This window comes from Sesamum indicum, linkage group LG7 (assembly GCF_000512975.1).
Source record: "Sesamum indicum cultivar Zhongzhi No. 13 linkage group LG7, S_indicum_v1.0, whole genome shotgun sequence".
NCBI classification, from domain to species: domain Eukaryota; kingdom Viridiplantae; phylum Streptophyta; class Magnoliopsida; order Lamiales; family Pedaliaceae; genus Sesamum; species Sesamum indicum.
In genome coordinates, this window is record NC_026151.1 from 6,507,101 (window position 1) to 6,523,049 (window position 15,949).

At 30.7% G+C, this 15,949-nt stretch overlaps 2 protein-coding genes across 2 annotated transcripts; both read right to left on the reverse strand.

The window, feature by feature from the left end:
* On the reverse strand, window positions 203–5,635 carry LOC105166436 (putative B3 domain-containing protein At5g66980). Its single transcript, XM_011085786.2, has 5 exons — window positions 5,499–5,635; window positions 4,539–4,620; window positions 1,540–2,047; window positions 1,087–1,226; window positions 203–685 (listed from the first exon to the last, which is right to left on the reverse strand). The coding sequence occupies exons 2-5, from the start codon at window positions 4,605–4,607 to the stop codon at window positions 431–433; spliced, it is 972 nt and encodes a 323-aa protein (XP_011084088.1). The 5' UTR covers window positions 4,608–4,620; window positions 5,499–5,635; the 3' UTR covers window positions 203–430.
* On the reverse strand, window positions 7,584–8,816 carry LOC105166438 (defensin Ec-AMP-D2-like). The gene is made up of 2 exons (XM_011085787.2): window positions 8,684–8,816; window positions 7,584–7,940 (listed from the first exon to the last, which is right to left on the reverse strand). The coding sequence occupies exons 1-2, from the start codon at window positions 8,736–8,738 to the stop codon at window positions 7,771–7,773; spliced, it is 225 nt and encodes a 74-aa protein (XP_011084089.1). The 5' UTR covers window positions 8,739–8,816; the 3' UTR covers window positions 7,584–7,770.

Consider the following 15,949-nt stretch of genomic DNA (forward strand, 5'->3'; position numbering starts at 1 on the left):
TATACAAGATTATCTAATATTAAAAAATCAAATAATATAAGATTCACTAAATAATTAAAGTTCGAAACTTTTCTCAATTTTAGATAATTAATAGAAAATCTTAATGAGGCTACTGCTCCGTTAATTATTGGATGATAAATGCACATGAAGACTAAAATTTTGAGAAAATTTTGAAATTATGATATGCAATGCGAGAACTAAATAGAGAAAAATACCTTAACAAATGGCACAAAACATTAATGCGATTTTCCCATACAAAAGCATTAGTCTGCAGATGATCTTCACCATTAACCTTTCCAATGTTGCTCTGCATACTTCACCAAATTAACAAAGACAAAGTGTACACTTCTCAACTTTTTGATGTGGAAATTGTTGCATACAAACACAATTCACCAACATCGATCTTTGTTGATCGTTTTGAAGTGTAGCTTTAGTCCCGATTGGCACGAACAAAACTAATGTTTAAACAAAGTCGTTCGCCTCTTTTTATGAACTCGCAGATGCATAGGTCGTCGTCTCCAATCAAGTTCGTTTTGCAAAGTCTTCTCCATCCCCCCCTATAGTATGTTCGTCCATCTCTCCATTGCTTCAGCCTTGCGCTCCACTTCCTCCCACTTGGATCAAGAAGCAAAATCTCCTTGGGAAGATTGAGGTTCTGAACTTTGATCAAGTCCATGGGGATATACTACCAACCATCACAAATAAGTGATTATGTCTAAAGCATATTTCAAACATAAGTAGATTGCAAGCACACAAATCTTCATCACTACTCAAAGTTTATTTACACCTTAATCTATGGTCTGTTTACACAAATCATTCCTGCCTTTGGATGATTGCATATGAACCCACTAGAAACTAAAAACGTTAATATCATTTATACAAACCATCCTTACTTTCTCTAAAATTACACGTGCACTCCTGAAAAACATCAATACACAAACTACTACACATAATTTTTCACTGTCAGGAGTAGTTTTTATAATTATATACTAAAAACAGACCATAACTGGAGCGTAAACATAATTGTCCGTATTATAAAAGCAACAAATGATGTAGAGAAGACTAGAGTAATGGAATAAATCTTACCAGTTCACCCTTACGTCCCGGATTAATTTTGGTTATAAAATAAGGATGTTTGGGATATGTTGCCAATCCAGTTCGGAAAATCTCTGCGCCATATATATCAGGAACCCTCCTACATCGACTTTGTTTTTCACTAGTGTTGGCTGTATGTAGCAAAACAAGTATAAAGTTATTTAAATAAAGAAATTATTTAATTACATTAGTTATTATATAAAAAAATTGAGGGTTAAATGCAATTTAACCCGTATAATATAAAAAGTAAACAGAAAACTCACTATAAAAAATAAAAAAATAAAAATGAGTAACTTACCCCTTGTGTTTTGAAAAATTTCCCAAAACACAGTATGGTAATTTGTTTTGTTTTTTTTTTTCTTTTTACAGGAGTGTTTTTGCTCATTTCCTCTACGTAGAATGTTTAAATGCATTCAACACAAAATATCGAATATGTAAACTTACAACTAGTCCCATGTTTCCCGATCGGAGCGTGGACGTTACTAGTACGAATCTCTTCCTCTCCTTCATCATCTGTTTCACTCACCACTATATAATTGTCATCGTTATCATTAGTTTCATCCTCGTCTTTGCCCTCTTCTTCCTCTTTCTCGTCTGAATCCTTCGTCGTCCCTTCTTGCTCTTCGTCGTCCCCTTCGTCCTCCTTATCCTCTTCCATCACCGCCTTCGTCTCCTCATTAGTGGCCCGAAAAGCTCCAACTCCTTTCTTTTCACATCCAGATGAGTCATAAATTTTGGTACTAAACAAGCCTTTACCATAGCATTCGAAAACTAACATGTCCCCTCTATTAATAAAATTATCTCCAACAAATTTTGCCCAACCATCTTTTAAGTAGAATGTATCCCCAACTTTTGCCACATTCACGTGCCATGAATTACTGTACTTATCTCTAAGGATTGCATTATTTGGTAAAGCTCCTTGGATGGATAGAATAAAGGCTGAAGGAATTTCCTGTGCACAGAGAACATAAATCAGTTCTAACCAAATGAGAGCTTCCACACGTGCAAACTAACTTTACATTTGTTAGATTGAAATCAAATCATTCTTGTCATCTGAGTTTCATTTGTCGGAACTACCGGGTTAGGGGACTCTTGGACAGTTCGGGTGCTCGAAGATCTCATCAGGGGTTTATTTCCCCTATTTGGTTTTCTTGGCCGGCGACCACGCGATATCGAGTTCATCAAACAGAAATTTGATATGCATGGTGTGTGTTGAGAATTTCGAAAAGAACTTGACTTCTTTAATTTCTCATTTTCAGTAGGTATAGTTTTTTCAGCAGACTTACAAAAGCTTTAGATAGTCTAAATTTTTTTTAAATTATAACAAAAAATTCTAATCGTGTCTATCTTTTTTTTTTTATTTTATATTTTTGGACACTCAGATGTTATTTTTGGCACTGTACTGGATAGTTTTTTGAAATTTCCATGTATTGTAGGGGGAAAATTGCAAAATTAGTCATGTAACTATTGGGGGTAGTGTTATTAGTGGACTTGTAGTGTCGGGTTCAAGTACCGATTGCATGAGGTCATCGTCAGACTCTACTGAAATAGCAACAATTAGGTCATATGAAGTGCAAACTCCTAAGAATTTAAGTCAACCCAGCACTTTTAGAGTGAAAGAGGGATATATTAGCTTTAGGCCAATGACAGACACCTCTAAGGTTAACACTAACGAGTTTGATATCTTTTTATTCTGATTGGCAGGTATACCAGCAAATGTGGGAAAAATTAATTTCCCGCAAGGAGTAAACCCAAGCACGACCATTATTGAAACATCTGAAAAAAATATAACATAGTCTGGATGTTAGATGGGTCCAAACCAGAAGATGTTTGAGAATGGTATGATTCTGGAGCCTTGGCTTTAGTTCGTACTATATCACCCAATTTTTCAAAAGTTTCAAAGCTTTTGCAATGGATTAGTAGGGCAGTCTATGACTCTTAACAAAACAACCCCAACTTAAAAAGAGGAGATATTCTGGATTTAAAATTCATATCAGCAGCTCCAGAAACAGTAGGAAATGGGTCTCATCTAGCTTTTCATTTCATCAAGCTATAGAGACAAGATATGGTAGCCATTAACAAAGTAAAGTTGACTCAGGAGAAGCTCCATTGGTATCAGCAATTAGTGTAGACGATATCTCTACTAGAAAAGCTTGGGGATTATGAGTTTATCTTATTGAGATGGACAAAGTCATATCCATTCAAAATGTTCTCAACAAAGTGAATAGATCATTCCTGTTAAACTCCATGACGGAAAAAAATATTGAGTTCGCAAAAAGCTTATTTGAAAAGAAGAGGATGTTGATTTGAAAAATTAAGCTACCAGCGACCGAAACAACAAGGATGAAAACGTGCAACATGCTGCAAGTTGGACAATGGCATAACCATGTATGCCCTTACTGCGAGAAACAAGAGAAACCCCTGTTCTGGACAAAAATTTGGGTTACCCAAAAGAAACCCAAACCAAATCAAGACATGGGTAAAAGAAGAGATTTTACAAATTGAAGTAAAAATTAGAGAATGTAAAAAATAAAAAATAAGACTATCGGCAGAAAACAACAAAGACCAATAGTTAGCAAAACAGGAATGCTAGCTAGCAATCACATAACCGACAGGCCATATTGACCAACAGCTGAAAAAGATGCGGTGATGACGAATGCAGTGACGTCATCTGAAAGAGACAAGATGATGATGACTACAATGACGTCATCAAAAACCAAATTTCGAGTCTGAATTTGAAGTCAACGGACGCCTATAAAGAAAGAAGCAATTGAAGCAGATGGGGGGTCATCAGAAATTTTTTTCTACTCTTCAAAGCATAATATTTGAGTGTCTAAATCTTAATAAGTTTTCAAATTCTTAGTTTATGGGGGTTTCCCAACGAGTCAAGTTCTCTATCATATGAGAGGCTAAATAGTTGTCTCCTCCAACGAAGGAAATAATATCTATATAATATTCCATATATCTCTTCAATAAAAGTAAGGCTTCTGTCCGATTTGTTATCCAAAATTCTATTAAGTCCCTATATTGGAGAGTCTTCTACGTCCTAAGGTATGAAACGAAATAGGGCTGTGTTGTTTGTTGCTGAAGGAGCCAAGTACCTGCAAACCATCTATTGCGGTAGTGTGGTTGGAGAAAGTCCATAAAACCGAGAACTTGGAATATCCAGAAACAAGATAGTCGAAAAAATATACGAATTTTTGAGGACTTATGATTAATTTGAAGCATGTAGTGGATTATGATTAATTTTTAGCTAGAATAGCAAAATGGTCATAAAATGGGCTGAATGACCAAAATTACGAACATTTAAAAGTAACAAGATCAAAATTACTAAATCTAAAATTCGAGAACTAAAATTGTCAATCCCTTATAGATACATGACTAAAATTTCAATAAGCCTGCATTATAGGATAGAACAGAAACAAGAGAAAGCAGGAAAATACCAATTGATTTGCACAAGTTTCGGGTGAGAAGAACTTGAAGAATGCATGTCGATTGCTCTTTGTTCCCATGATTATCAGAAACCTGCAAAACAAGGAAGAATTTGTGTTCTCTTATCTTCCCATCTCTTAACATAATTATCGGTATGAAATAATTTCTATATTTTATGGAAAATATGAGATTTGATGTTTATTTTCTATCCTAATAAGTTAAGAGTAATAATCTTGAAACAAACGACAACGCTGGTATTGTATTTTGACAATAATCTTGAAAATAAAATAAATATATTAGTATTTAGTATTTGACAATACTTCTTATATTATGAATAAAAATAATTAGTTTTCATTTCACCCAAATAAATAAATAAAATAAACAATAAAAACCCTAGATCTGACATTTGAAATAAAGATAATAGATACCCAGAAAACCCCTTTGTTAAATTTCAATGAATATACATCAAAAAATACGTAAATATTTTTCTTTTCTCTTTAAGAGAAACAAAAGTAAAAAAAAGATAAACATAATAAACCAATTAAATTTGTGATATCTTTTTTAACATAAATTAGATTTGTGTGCAGACAAACAGAAAAACAAATAAGAAATCAATTATTATTAGTATTTGATGTAATTGATTGTAATCGAACTATTTAAATTAATAATAGTTCATCGGTTCAAATCAAAAAAAAGAAAGAAAAAGAAAAATCAATTATTATTTCGATGTTTAGAACTATGATGTGAGACTAGATTCTTGACTCCAAAAAATGATTTAGATCTACTTTCTTCTTAGTTTTCGCTCGAAAACACCAACCTATTTTAAATTAAAAATTAAAAATAAGATCGACATCCCCACAAAGTAAATAAGATCCAGGTGAAATTAAAAAATTAAATATGAAAAATACAAAACAAGAAATCTAATTCAAATATAAAATAAAATCAAAGTAAATTAAAAATGATTGAATTACCAAAAACGAGATGGTTGGCAGAGGTGTTAGTCGAAAGAGTCGACGTATAAGGAGTGTCCGCGAGGACGAGGGTTTTTAGTTTTGTACCAAATTTAGGATGGCGCACAGTGAGGCTGAGAGAAGATATCGATGAGAGGATATATATATAGATATTTTTGTGAAGGGTAAATTGTATATAACTTTTTTATATTTTTAAAATTTAGTCAAAATTCTCTACGTTAAAAAATGGAAAAAAATCTCCCTTTGTTTTTAAAAGGTTGTATACTTTTTTCTTCCGTTAGGTAAGCTCTGACGTTAATTTGTTGTTAAATTGATTGTTATACCCTTATAACAACCATTTATCTTCAATTATAAAAAATGAACGGTCCAAATTTTAAGTAATTTAAATATATTTTTTTTATATATTTACATATACATTATATAATATATATATATAAATATATAAATAAAAAATATAATATAACTATATATAACATATATATATATATATGAATTTCAGGTAGCGACGGCAGCCGCCTATGTGGGGGGTGAAATAGTCGTCTCCGTCACCCAGAATAATCGCCGCCGCCCCCTTTTGGAAGAGGTGTCGGCCTGATCAAGACGATGGTGGTCGCCTAGAGAAGAAGCGCAAACTCCGTCGCCTAGGCACCGTCGCTGGCCAGTAATGGCGGGTGACGGAGAAAAAGATTTAAAAAAAAGTTATATATATATATATATATATATTAAAAGTAAAGTAAAGTTAATTTAATTTTTTAAATTTAAATATTAATTAATTTTAATATTTAATTTTAATAATTATTTATATTAAGTTTTTGGTATTTTTTATATTTAATTAATATTGTTTATAATAAATAGAATATATTTAAATTAATAATAACTTAATTGAGTTAATAATATATATTATAAGTGATTTTTATATTGCATAATAGGTGAGTGACACTCTCCGTTAGTTTCTAATAAAGAGGAACTTTTTGCTGTATTTTATAAAATATAGGGAATTTTTTACCGATAAAATTTAGCGCAAGAAATTTTTAACTAAATCTTACAAACACATAGAGGTGTTACGCAATTTACCCTTTTGTGAACGATGTTCGGAAATAAGGCTACTGTTGAATTTATTATAAGTTCTTACCTATTTATATATATACCTTTTATGTTATAATTATCTTTTAAATCAAATTTATTACCTCATTTGGGTGTTTAAATATTATGCTAGTCAAAAGCACGTGCGTTGTCCGTGATTCATATTATCTCTATAACACTGTTATATTGTAATAATAAAATAGAATTGATAAGTAAAAATATTTTTAAGAACACTTTGAGAATTCGAGTGGGGATGTTTCGTCAACTAGCTCAGCTTCTTCCATGGTGAAATTTAGGTTTGGTGCTTTCTTCTTCTAATTTTTTCTTTCTTTCTGCTATTTCTTTTTTTTTAAAAAAAAACGATAAATATAATAATCGAACTAAGGTTTTTCTAGAATATTTTTTTACCATAAATAATAAATATTTTTTTTATGTTTCATTTTTTTTTTGGGAGAAAGGTAAATTTCATAGATGTGAATAAAGATATAATACAACAGTGCTCAAGTGCTAGCTTCTCCCTCGACAGGCCAAGGGATACACCATAATTTATAAAGCGCACTAGTACTAACATAACTCGGCAAATTAATACTAAGAATACGTAATCTGACATCCTCAATAATGACACTAACGACTATAGTCGGAGATTTCTCAATTTTTTATGCTTCATTTTGCAGCTTCAAGATCTTCAATTGTTTCGTTTTTTCTTTTGTCATTATTTTTTCTGCCCTTAGACTTGTTGTCTTCCACCAAAACATGGCCTAATGGTAATAGATAAATAAAAAAATAAAAAAAAAAGAAGTTCTTTATAAGAGCAAGAGGTTGTACAAAATATAAAGGGTTGGGACTAAAGGGTTTTACGATAAGTGTTATATACTTTTCGTGTGATTGGTATATAATTTAAAAAAATTAACCAATCACATAATAAATATAAAACATCTATTTTGCGATTAGTGTAATTCAGCCAAATCTAAATTAGATAAAAAAATTTCCTACACGGACAAAGGCGAAACACAAGTAAAATAACATTCCCACACAATTATTGCCATTATTCAACAGTACACCACGACAGAAGTCTCAGCATGAGAGACACCATTCATTAACTCCACTCAGTAAAAAAGACATAAAAGAGAGAAAGTCCATCAAACACATTGCAAAACCAATAACAGCCTAATGCTTGAAATGGAACCTTTCAACAGTGTTTGGTGCAGAAGCAACGGCGACGAAACCCTCTGCAGTTGCCGCCGGGGAAGCCTTCGGTGTGGCAAACCGATGCGCAGTTGGTGGAACTCACGCACGCTCCCTTGAAACGATGGCTCAGTGACTCGCATGTCCTTGCCTCTCCCACCATTGGACCTCTTTCTGTAAATATATTTTTGATTAATTGCACTTACCTCCTATTAAAATATTAAAGATAAATTACATGGATAATCCTGAAATTACGTATAATTACATAGATAATTTTTATTTTTTGTAAAATTACAAATTTACCTCATAAAGGAATTAATATCGATGTAATTCAACTTAAGGGTGTGTATTTATAAATTTTCAGTCCAGAATATATATAATATTACAACTACAATCTCAAGTGCTGTGCTAATTTACAAAAAGTATAAAATATTTATATAATTAAATTTAACTTCATATCGTGTCAGCTTACATGGACACAAAATTGTTCTAAATAAAAAATGAATAAATAAATACAACACATACACAACATCATGTTGCCGGGTTTTTTTTTTTTTTTTTTGGGAGGATTTTTGCCTACTATTATTTTCGCACGGGACTTATTTCATTAAACTAAAATATTTACTGCAGCAAGAGGAAGCAAAAAGCAAACATCTCCGTATTTTTTGTAAAATTACAGTTACATCTCTTGAAATTATAATTATACGACAATTACACCCCTATTCAAATGTAAAATTTAAACAAACACCGGTTGAAAAATATTATACTAACACCTCTCAGAAAGTGCGGCTGTAATTTTATAAAACACAAAAAGTGTTTATATAATTTAATCTAATCTCCAGAAATGCCCATATAATTTATCCTCTGTATGTAAACATGGATGTCGGAAAACTCAAAGAAAAAACTAAATGACTAACCAGTGCTGATGACGACAAGCATCAGTACAAAGAAAACAGTAGCAAGGCGCCCCATATTCTTTTAGTTTAGAGAGAGAGTTGAGAAGTGAATATGGGGTGTGTCGAGAACTTCACTGAGGGGGTATTTATAGGGTTTGAGGGTGGATATGTGTGTGGTTTTATTATTATTATTATTATTTAAGGGTTAATTGTATTTACAGCTGTACTAAATTTTACCCATCTTTTTCGACAAACTTTCAAGTTACTGGCGATAAATTTCATGATTTTATGAAACTAAAAAGGCTTATTTTGAATTTAATGGTACCAAAATTCAAATTCACAACAATTGTGGTACCAAAAACGAAAATATAATAAGATGCGCAATGCTCTTTTCAACTTTTTTCAACCTCATGCATATTTAAAGTTGATAAAAATTATCAATTATTGATTTTTATTTTATTTTTTCCTAATTAATTAAACAAATATAATAAGATTTATGTTACCACAGACGTGGAGTGTACTTCAATCGCTAGTACAAGTTACACGTTGAGCAAAAGTTTATTCCGATTTGATGCCTGTGATGCTCATTTGAATGATGTCTGAAAGTAGGGCAGAGGCAAAGTGTGGATGAAAACAGAAATGCGCTAAAGAGATACGCAAAATCTTACTTTAAACTCCGGGGCTCCATCTTTTCTTCTGCGTATGGGAGTGGGGCATCACATTGAGGGATGAGACCAGAAAGTGTTGTCCATAAAATTCAGATTTCCTGACAACCCATTTTCTTCTTTTTATCCAACTTTTTATTAGTGGAATTGTCCTTATCACCTATCCTTTACAAACACATTTAAAAGAATACTGAACATGACTCAATTATAGTGGATAATATGGGGTTATTAGTAGAAACTTACTCTCATAATACACATGAATATCATCAAATATATAGGACATGGATCCGCATTCTTGTCGGGCACGACTTGTTATGACCAATTTGATGATTCGCTTCCGAACTGTTTAGAAAATGTCGAGCGACCATGACGACCGATTCATGGTTAGGTTCATTTTCCAACACATTAGCACTTTGTAAGTACTAAGAGTTTTAGCTTCTCGACCTCATCTTAACATTATACTTCCATCAATATTGTTGGTGAAGGGTTCTGTTTAGAGGCTATCGATCCCAACAAATCCAACATAATTTTTGTGTCGATCGATTGGGGTCGACATAATAAGAGCGAAAGTATGTGAATTTCTAAAGTGTCATCACTTTCCACATACTCTTTGGACATTTGAGTCACTTGCATTGTAGTGATAGAGACCTCACATGAGGGACTATTGTAATCAAGTTTTAGGTATGTAATATTGTAAGAATAACCATCTTTAACCGCAACAAGAAATTCTTTTAATTAAAGCAGTTATGTATACTTTTCTAATTGATGTGAAAGGGATCAAATTATAACTAAAAAAAAAAAATTAAAGGACTAAAATGATATTTGATAAAAAGAAAAAGAAAAAAATTATAGGAATAATATGGGAAAACCTAAAATGAAGTTTAACAGAATTCTCTATCTTGATAAAGTGTTGGGCATGTGATGTGGAGAAATTTTGTTGATTTGTCCAAGTTTTCAATCACTTTCTATCTTGATTTGGTTGTCTTATCCCAAAGAAAGTGTGTGAACAGAAGTCCGAAAATGTGTAAACTTGAAAGTGGATCTTAATTACACCACAATTTAAGGCTGTTGGTGGAGGGCGTAATTGCAAGTTTGAAACTCATGACTTAGGTTAAAAGCTAAACGGTAAATTTTAGGAAAAAAATACATAGACCCTGTGATAATAGAAATATTTAAAAAGTTCTGTGCATAAATTAAAATATTAAATACTTCCATGCGATATAAAATAAAGTTAAAAAGAAACCCTCCATACAGAAATTGGGTCACACGCGCTTTGACTATGAAAATAACTTCTTCTTTTTTTTACATTTTTGCCCTTCTCTCACGTTTAATATATATAATATTACATATATTTATTAATAATAAAATATTATTTTAGTTAAATTAATTTATATATTTACAAAAGGCACCTGCCACTGCTACCGCTGCAGAAGAGGAGGGCGCGTTCACGCCCTCCTCACCCTTGGGCAACAGCCATCGCCCTCCTTTTTTATTTGGGCGACGCCAGTGTTTTAATTATTATTTTGAATTTTTTTTATAAATTGTAATTATATATATTATAAGTATATTTTAATAATTATAAATTAAAATAATTATATATTAATAGGCCTAATTTCATCAATTGATTAGGAGGGGAATTTAATCATTGTTTCTAAAAAATAGGCTCAAGTTGACCAGGGGCAGTGTGATTATTCATTCATAACATAGGGGTGATTTTTTATATTAAAATTTTTATGGGGGTTTTTGATATTTTTACATATAATAGGGGGTCAAAATGAATTTAACCATAAATTATACAGATGTTATTTAAGATTTGTTCAATTATACAAATATTTTCTAATGTATTTGCGTAAAATTTTGCCGTGGAATAAAGGCTGTACCTATAATTACACCTACAGTCTGAAAAATGTATTTATAATTTTGTACAGGTATTTGGTGTTTGTAAGATTAAACCTAATCACATGAATGTAAATATAATTTACTCTAAAATTAGTGCTCTGATTTGGAGTTGTTTTTGGATAAATTCTTTTGAAGGGGTTTTGGGATAAACTTTAGATGATTTGAGAAAATGGGTTTAATAGCCGTGAGATATAGCTTAGTTGGCAAAGCTAAAATCTCATGATGTTAGAGGTCATGGGTTCAAACCTCAACATGGGATGTTGTTTCTATTGAACAGTAGGTGGGTTCAAACCTCAACATGGGATGTTGTTTCTATTGAACAGTAGGTGGTGTTTCTATTGTAATAATAAATGTTTGTTCAATTAAGTATATTTAATATTATTAATTATAATATAACTATTATAATAATTTATTAGATATTAATATTAAAAAAATTATAATTAATTTATTTTAATTAATAATTCATCACTCTTACTCCAACCGAAAATGGGTATGATGAGTTTTTAAAAAGTGAGAAATTTATATTTTAAAATGTGATGAGCGCTTGATGTTGCAGTTCAAGAGATCAGAAAATTATTGAAAGTGAACGGTAATGTATTTGGTGCTATTTTGGAAAGGGACAGAAAACTGTAAGTGTCAAATCATATATATTTTAATGCACTAAAAAAAATAGTTGATTATCGTCAAAATAGAGTTAAATAATAATTTTAATATTATCTTTATTTATATATATTTTATGGCGTAAACGTTTATGTATTACAATAATGAACTTCATAATTTATTAGAGACTATATATTATTTTCTAAAAGGTGTTATACTTATGTTTTTGTTATATAAAAGATGATTTTTCCAAATATACTTATGTTTATTTAACGAAAAATAAAGTGATGTTTTTGAGGAGTATAAATATTATTTCCATGAAATTGAAAATCAATCCAGTAAATAGTGTAGCTGAAAGAAAAAATAAAACGTCGGTTGATTTGATAAATGCCACTTTTATTGAATCTTCCATACATTCAAATCTTTGATATGAAACTATTTTAACAGCTTGTTATGTGTTGAATAGAGTGTTATATAAAATAAATAAATATTTGCTGAACGGTGGGTCATAACAGTAGTAGTGACCGGGGGGTGGCTTCTCCTCAATATGAAAACTTACGTTTATAGTAAATAAATATTTGCCATAATCTCGTATGATCAAAATATTTATTATAATTCTTACTACAACAAAAATATTTATCCTAATTTGATGAGGATTCTATTGAAATTGCAAGGTCGCAAAGATATTGAGGTCGCACATGTGGTCGTTGGTCGTTGCGGGTCAAGATTATGGCAGTTAGGTCAAGTTGATTCAGGTCCGACCCATAAAACGACCCAGACAGGTGTCGTCTGCTTAGTCATTGCATGAAGGACCTCAGGAGCAACACGTGTCAAGTGGTGGGACCCAGGATCTCCACTATAAATACTCCAACCTACACAAGGAAATAGTATCTTCATTTTCTATCACTTTACTCGCAAATTTAGATCGCCAACTTTTCCTTCGATCTCGAGACTAACTCAAGTTTCGGAGTGTCGTCGCCGGGGACGAACTCGACTAGCTTAATTTTCCTTGGTTTATCTTCAAATATCAGATTCGGGGAGGTGACGTGGTGAAATCACGATCCTTGATCTAAGTCGCACGTGATCGAGCCGGATCATAATTCTTAATTATAATAAAAAAATTTCTTATAATTTGTTATTGTGAGCAATATTTCCATATCATATGCTAAAATAAAGATCCACAATTATTACACCACGATAATTAATTACTATCCACTGCAGATTTCTTGTGTGGGGCTTTATAACTTCCTTCTTTATGAAATGGCGTATGTCTTCACATGCACAAAGACTCAATCATATATATAGAGACAACTAATTTAATATAAAAGTGCATCATTTTGTTCTCTGTTTTACTGAAAAGTAAGCCAAAGATGGGAAGAAAAGAAAACGTGAAGCACAATTACGATCACTGTCGACGACATGGGCTGCAGATGATCAGATCGAATAGCTATTTTTCACACATATATCGACAAAGAAATGCAGAAAAGAAAAGGACAGTGAGCAGTGAGTGGTCATTCGTCGATTCTGGACACTTCTCAATCATTCAAAGCGTTTGTGTTTTTTTTCTTTAATTTATTTAAAAAAATTACATAATTTTAATACTATAATTATATGAACGAAATTTTTACATTTCCAACTTTAATTTTGGAATTTAAGGTTATAATTTAAAAAAACATAGCACATATAATCGAACTATAGCGAAAAAAAATGAAAAATACAAATAATCCTATTGTGATATTTGTTCATTTAACTGCTAATATATAATACTAAAAATTGAATAAGATTTGGCCTGAAAAACGATCTTGTTAGTGCCCTCGTCAAGTTACATCCACTAGGGTAAAAACTAACAATAACGAATAATTTTCATGTGATAAGATTGAAACTTTAAATTATAAAAAAAAAAATAATTTGTATTTTACTGAAAGATATTGATACGACGCTCATAAATGAAGCACGTGTAATTATTTTAAAGAATAATTATAATATTCTTTTTTGAAACTTATTCTAATTACGTATACGTTTTTTTAGATTTAAAAAAATTATATTCATCTCTCCTCGTACTAAATATATTGTCAAAGAACCGTAACATTCTTGATAAGATGATTCTATGTCGGTGGGTAGGGCAATTATCTAGACTTGTTAATGGATAAGGTCATATCGAAAGAGAACCAATGCACTGGTTAACATTCAAGCCACCTCAAAATTCAACGGGTCTTCCGACCCAAGCCCACTGTTCCAGACTCGAATCTTTGGGTTGGCCCCGAACTTTTTGTTTTTTTTTTTTTTTGTATTGTACAGTGCTGTTGGATAATTATTCGTATTTTACTCAAGATAAGTAATTAAGAAAGACTAAAGAAGTTTTAAATTAAAGCAAAAACTAAATAGGTTAGATACATATTCAACATAAAATTTCTTAGATCAAAATCTCCAAAAATGAGGAAAATTAGATTCATTATTTATATTTGGATCATCAAAATAAATGGTATCAAAATAAGAAGTTGTGTTTTGAATTTGCAGTAATTTACTATATTATTACAATGTACATTAAATTTACCAACATATTTGTAGTTATTTCTTTTTATTTTTACTGATAACTTTTCTTTATATTGAGACTCAGATAAAAAATAACTCTTTTCTATTGAATTCTTTTAAAAATATATATACATAATTATATCATTTAAAAAATATTAAACCCGCATATTTAATAGCAATAGAATGTTAAGCTTCAACCTCAACATTTCAACCAAATATTATTATATCAAGATATTAAACAATACTTAGCACAATCATGTATGTTATATAATTAATTATTTAATTATTTATTAATTAAAAAATGAACATGATTTAAGGATTACATGATAAATAATTTTTACAACATCGTAAGTTTTCAAAGTTTAGTTCACTTGAATTTAGATAAATTGATCAAAAGTAATTCAATAGAATAGGGATAGGGGTGGGGGTGGGGGTGGGCGGAATTTTGTCTTAGAATTTGTTTGATTGTGGTGAAAAGTGAAAGTTGGGGGGAAGTAAAACTGAACCTATATGAAACCCTTCCGAAGTTCAATTTCATTTCGTCCAAACTTAGATAGAAAGTAAAACTGTAAAGTTAAAAAGACAAAAAAGTACATATTTTATTTTTATTTACTTTATTAATCTCATATAATACCAATACATAATTTTTGTAAAAAGGTAACCAGCTCGTCAGAAAACTACTGCAATATCAATCATGGATAGTAATTTTTGAGAAAAAGATAATCAAATCGCCAGAAAAACTACTGCATTATTGATCATGATTAGTAATTTTTTTAAAAAAGATAATCAAGATTTTACATAATATATAAAAAATTTATTTGGTAACGAATTGGGCTAGTTGCAAATGAACCTATAAAATATGGGTAAGAGGACAAATATTCTTATACTATTAGTACAAATTTTGTCCAATTTTTACAGACACGTCTTCAGAGAAGCCCAGTACAAAAAGAGACTGTACCAGGAAACTAAAAATGTTTCTAGCCCACACCAAAATAGTTTTTGTATCGAGTTTTGTTTGAAAAATTAAAATATGTCTCGATTAGTATATTTTGATATATATATTTTTCAAATGAAAAGACAAGATACAAAATTTTGGGATTAGAATAATTTGTAATATTTTTTTATGGGAACAAACATGATAAAATGAACATATTTGGATTAGAATATCTTATGATAGTTTCTTTTTTTTTTTTTTTAAGAAAAGACGTGATAGATAAAAATGTGTTTGGATTAAAATAACTTGTGATAGATTTTTATGAGAAAATTTAATATTTTGTAATTATCTTTTTTGTGTAAAAAAGTTACTATAGAATTAATTTTCTGAACTTATGGTCAACTCTTACCGAAGAAAGTCCAACTAAACATAATTTCACAGTTTAAAATAGTATAAAGTTAAAAATCAAACCAGATAAGGCCGAAGTTTCCTCTCCCCTTCTTACCTAAACCCGAGTTCCAATCGAAAAATCTACTCACTTTTCAACTAAAATTTTCGAAAAAATGCAAACAACCTCCTTATGATATTATAAATTAATAAATTATCTCTTTATGAAAAAAATAGTAATTTGCCTCTCTGTATTTTTAAAAATATAGC

What these genes read in the sequence shown, in the direction of transcription:
- LOC105166436 (XM_011085786.2), bottom strand. Translation starts at nt 4,607, where the DNA reads ATGGGAACAAAGAGCAATCGACATGCATTCTTCAAGTTCTTCTCACCC. An exon ending in AAACTTGTGCAAATCAATTG is followed by an intron (nt 2,048 to 4,538) that starts GTATTTTCCTGC and finishes CTCTGTGCACAG; the next exon opens with GAAATTCCTTCAGCCTTTAT. An exon ending in CGGGAAACATGGGACTAGTT is followed by an intron (nt 1,227 to 1,539) that starts GTAAGTTTACAT and finishes TGCTACATACAG; the next exon opens with CCAACACTAGTGAAAAACAA.
- LOC105166438 (XM_011085787.2), bottom strand. Translation starts at nt 8,738, where the DNA reads ATGGGGCGCCTTGCTACTGTTTTCTTTGTACTGATGCTTGTCGTCATC. An exon ending in GCTTGTCGTCATCAGCACTG is followed by an intron (nt 7,941 to 8,683) that starts GTTAGTCATTTA and finishes ATATATTTACAG; the next exon opens with AAAGAGGTCCAATGGTGGGA.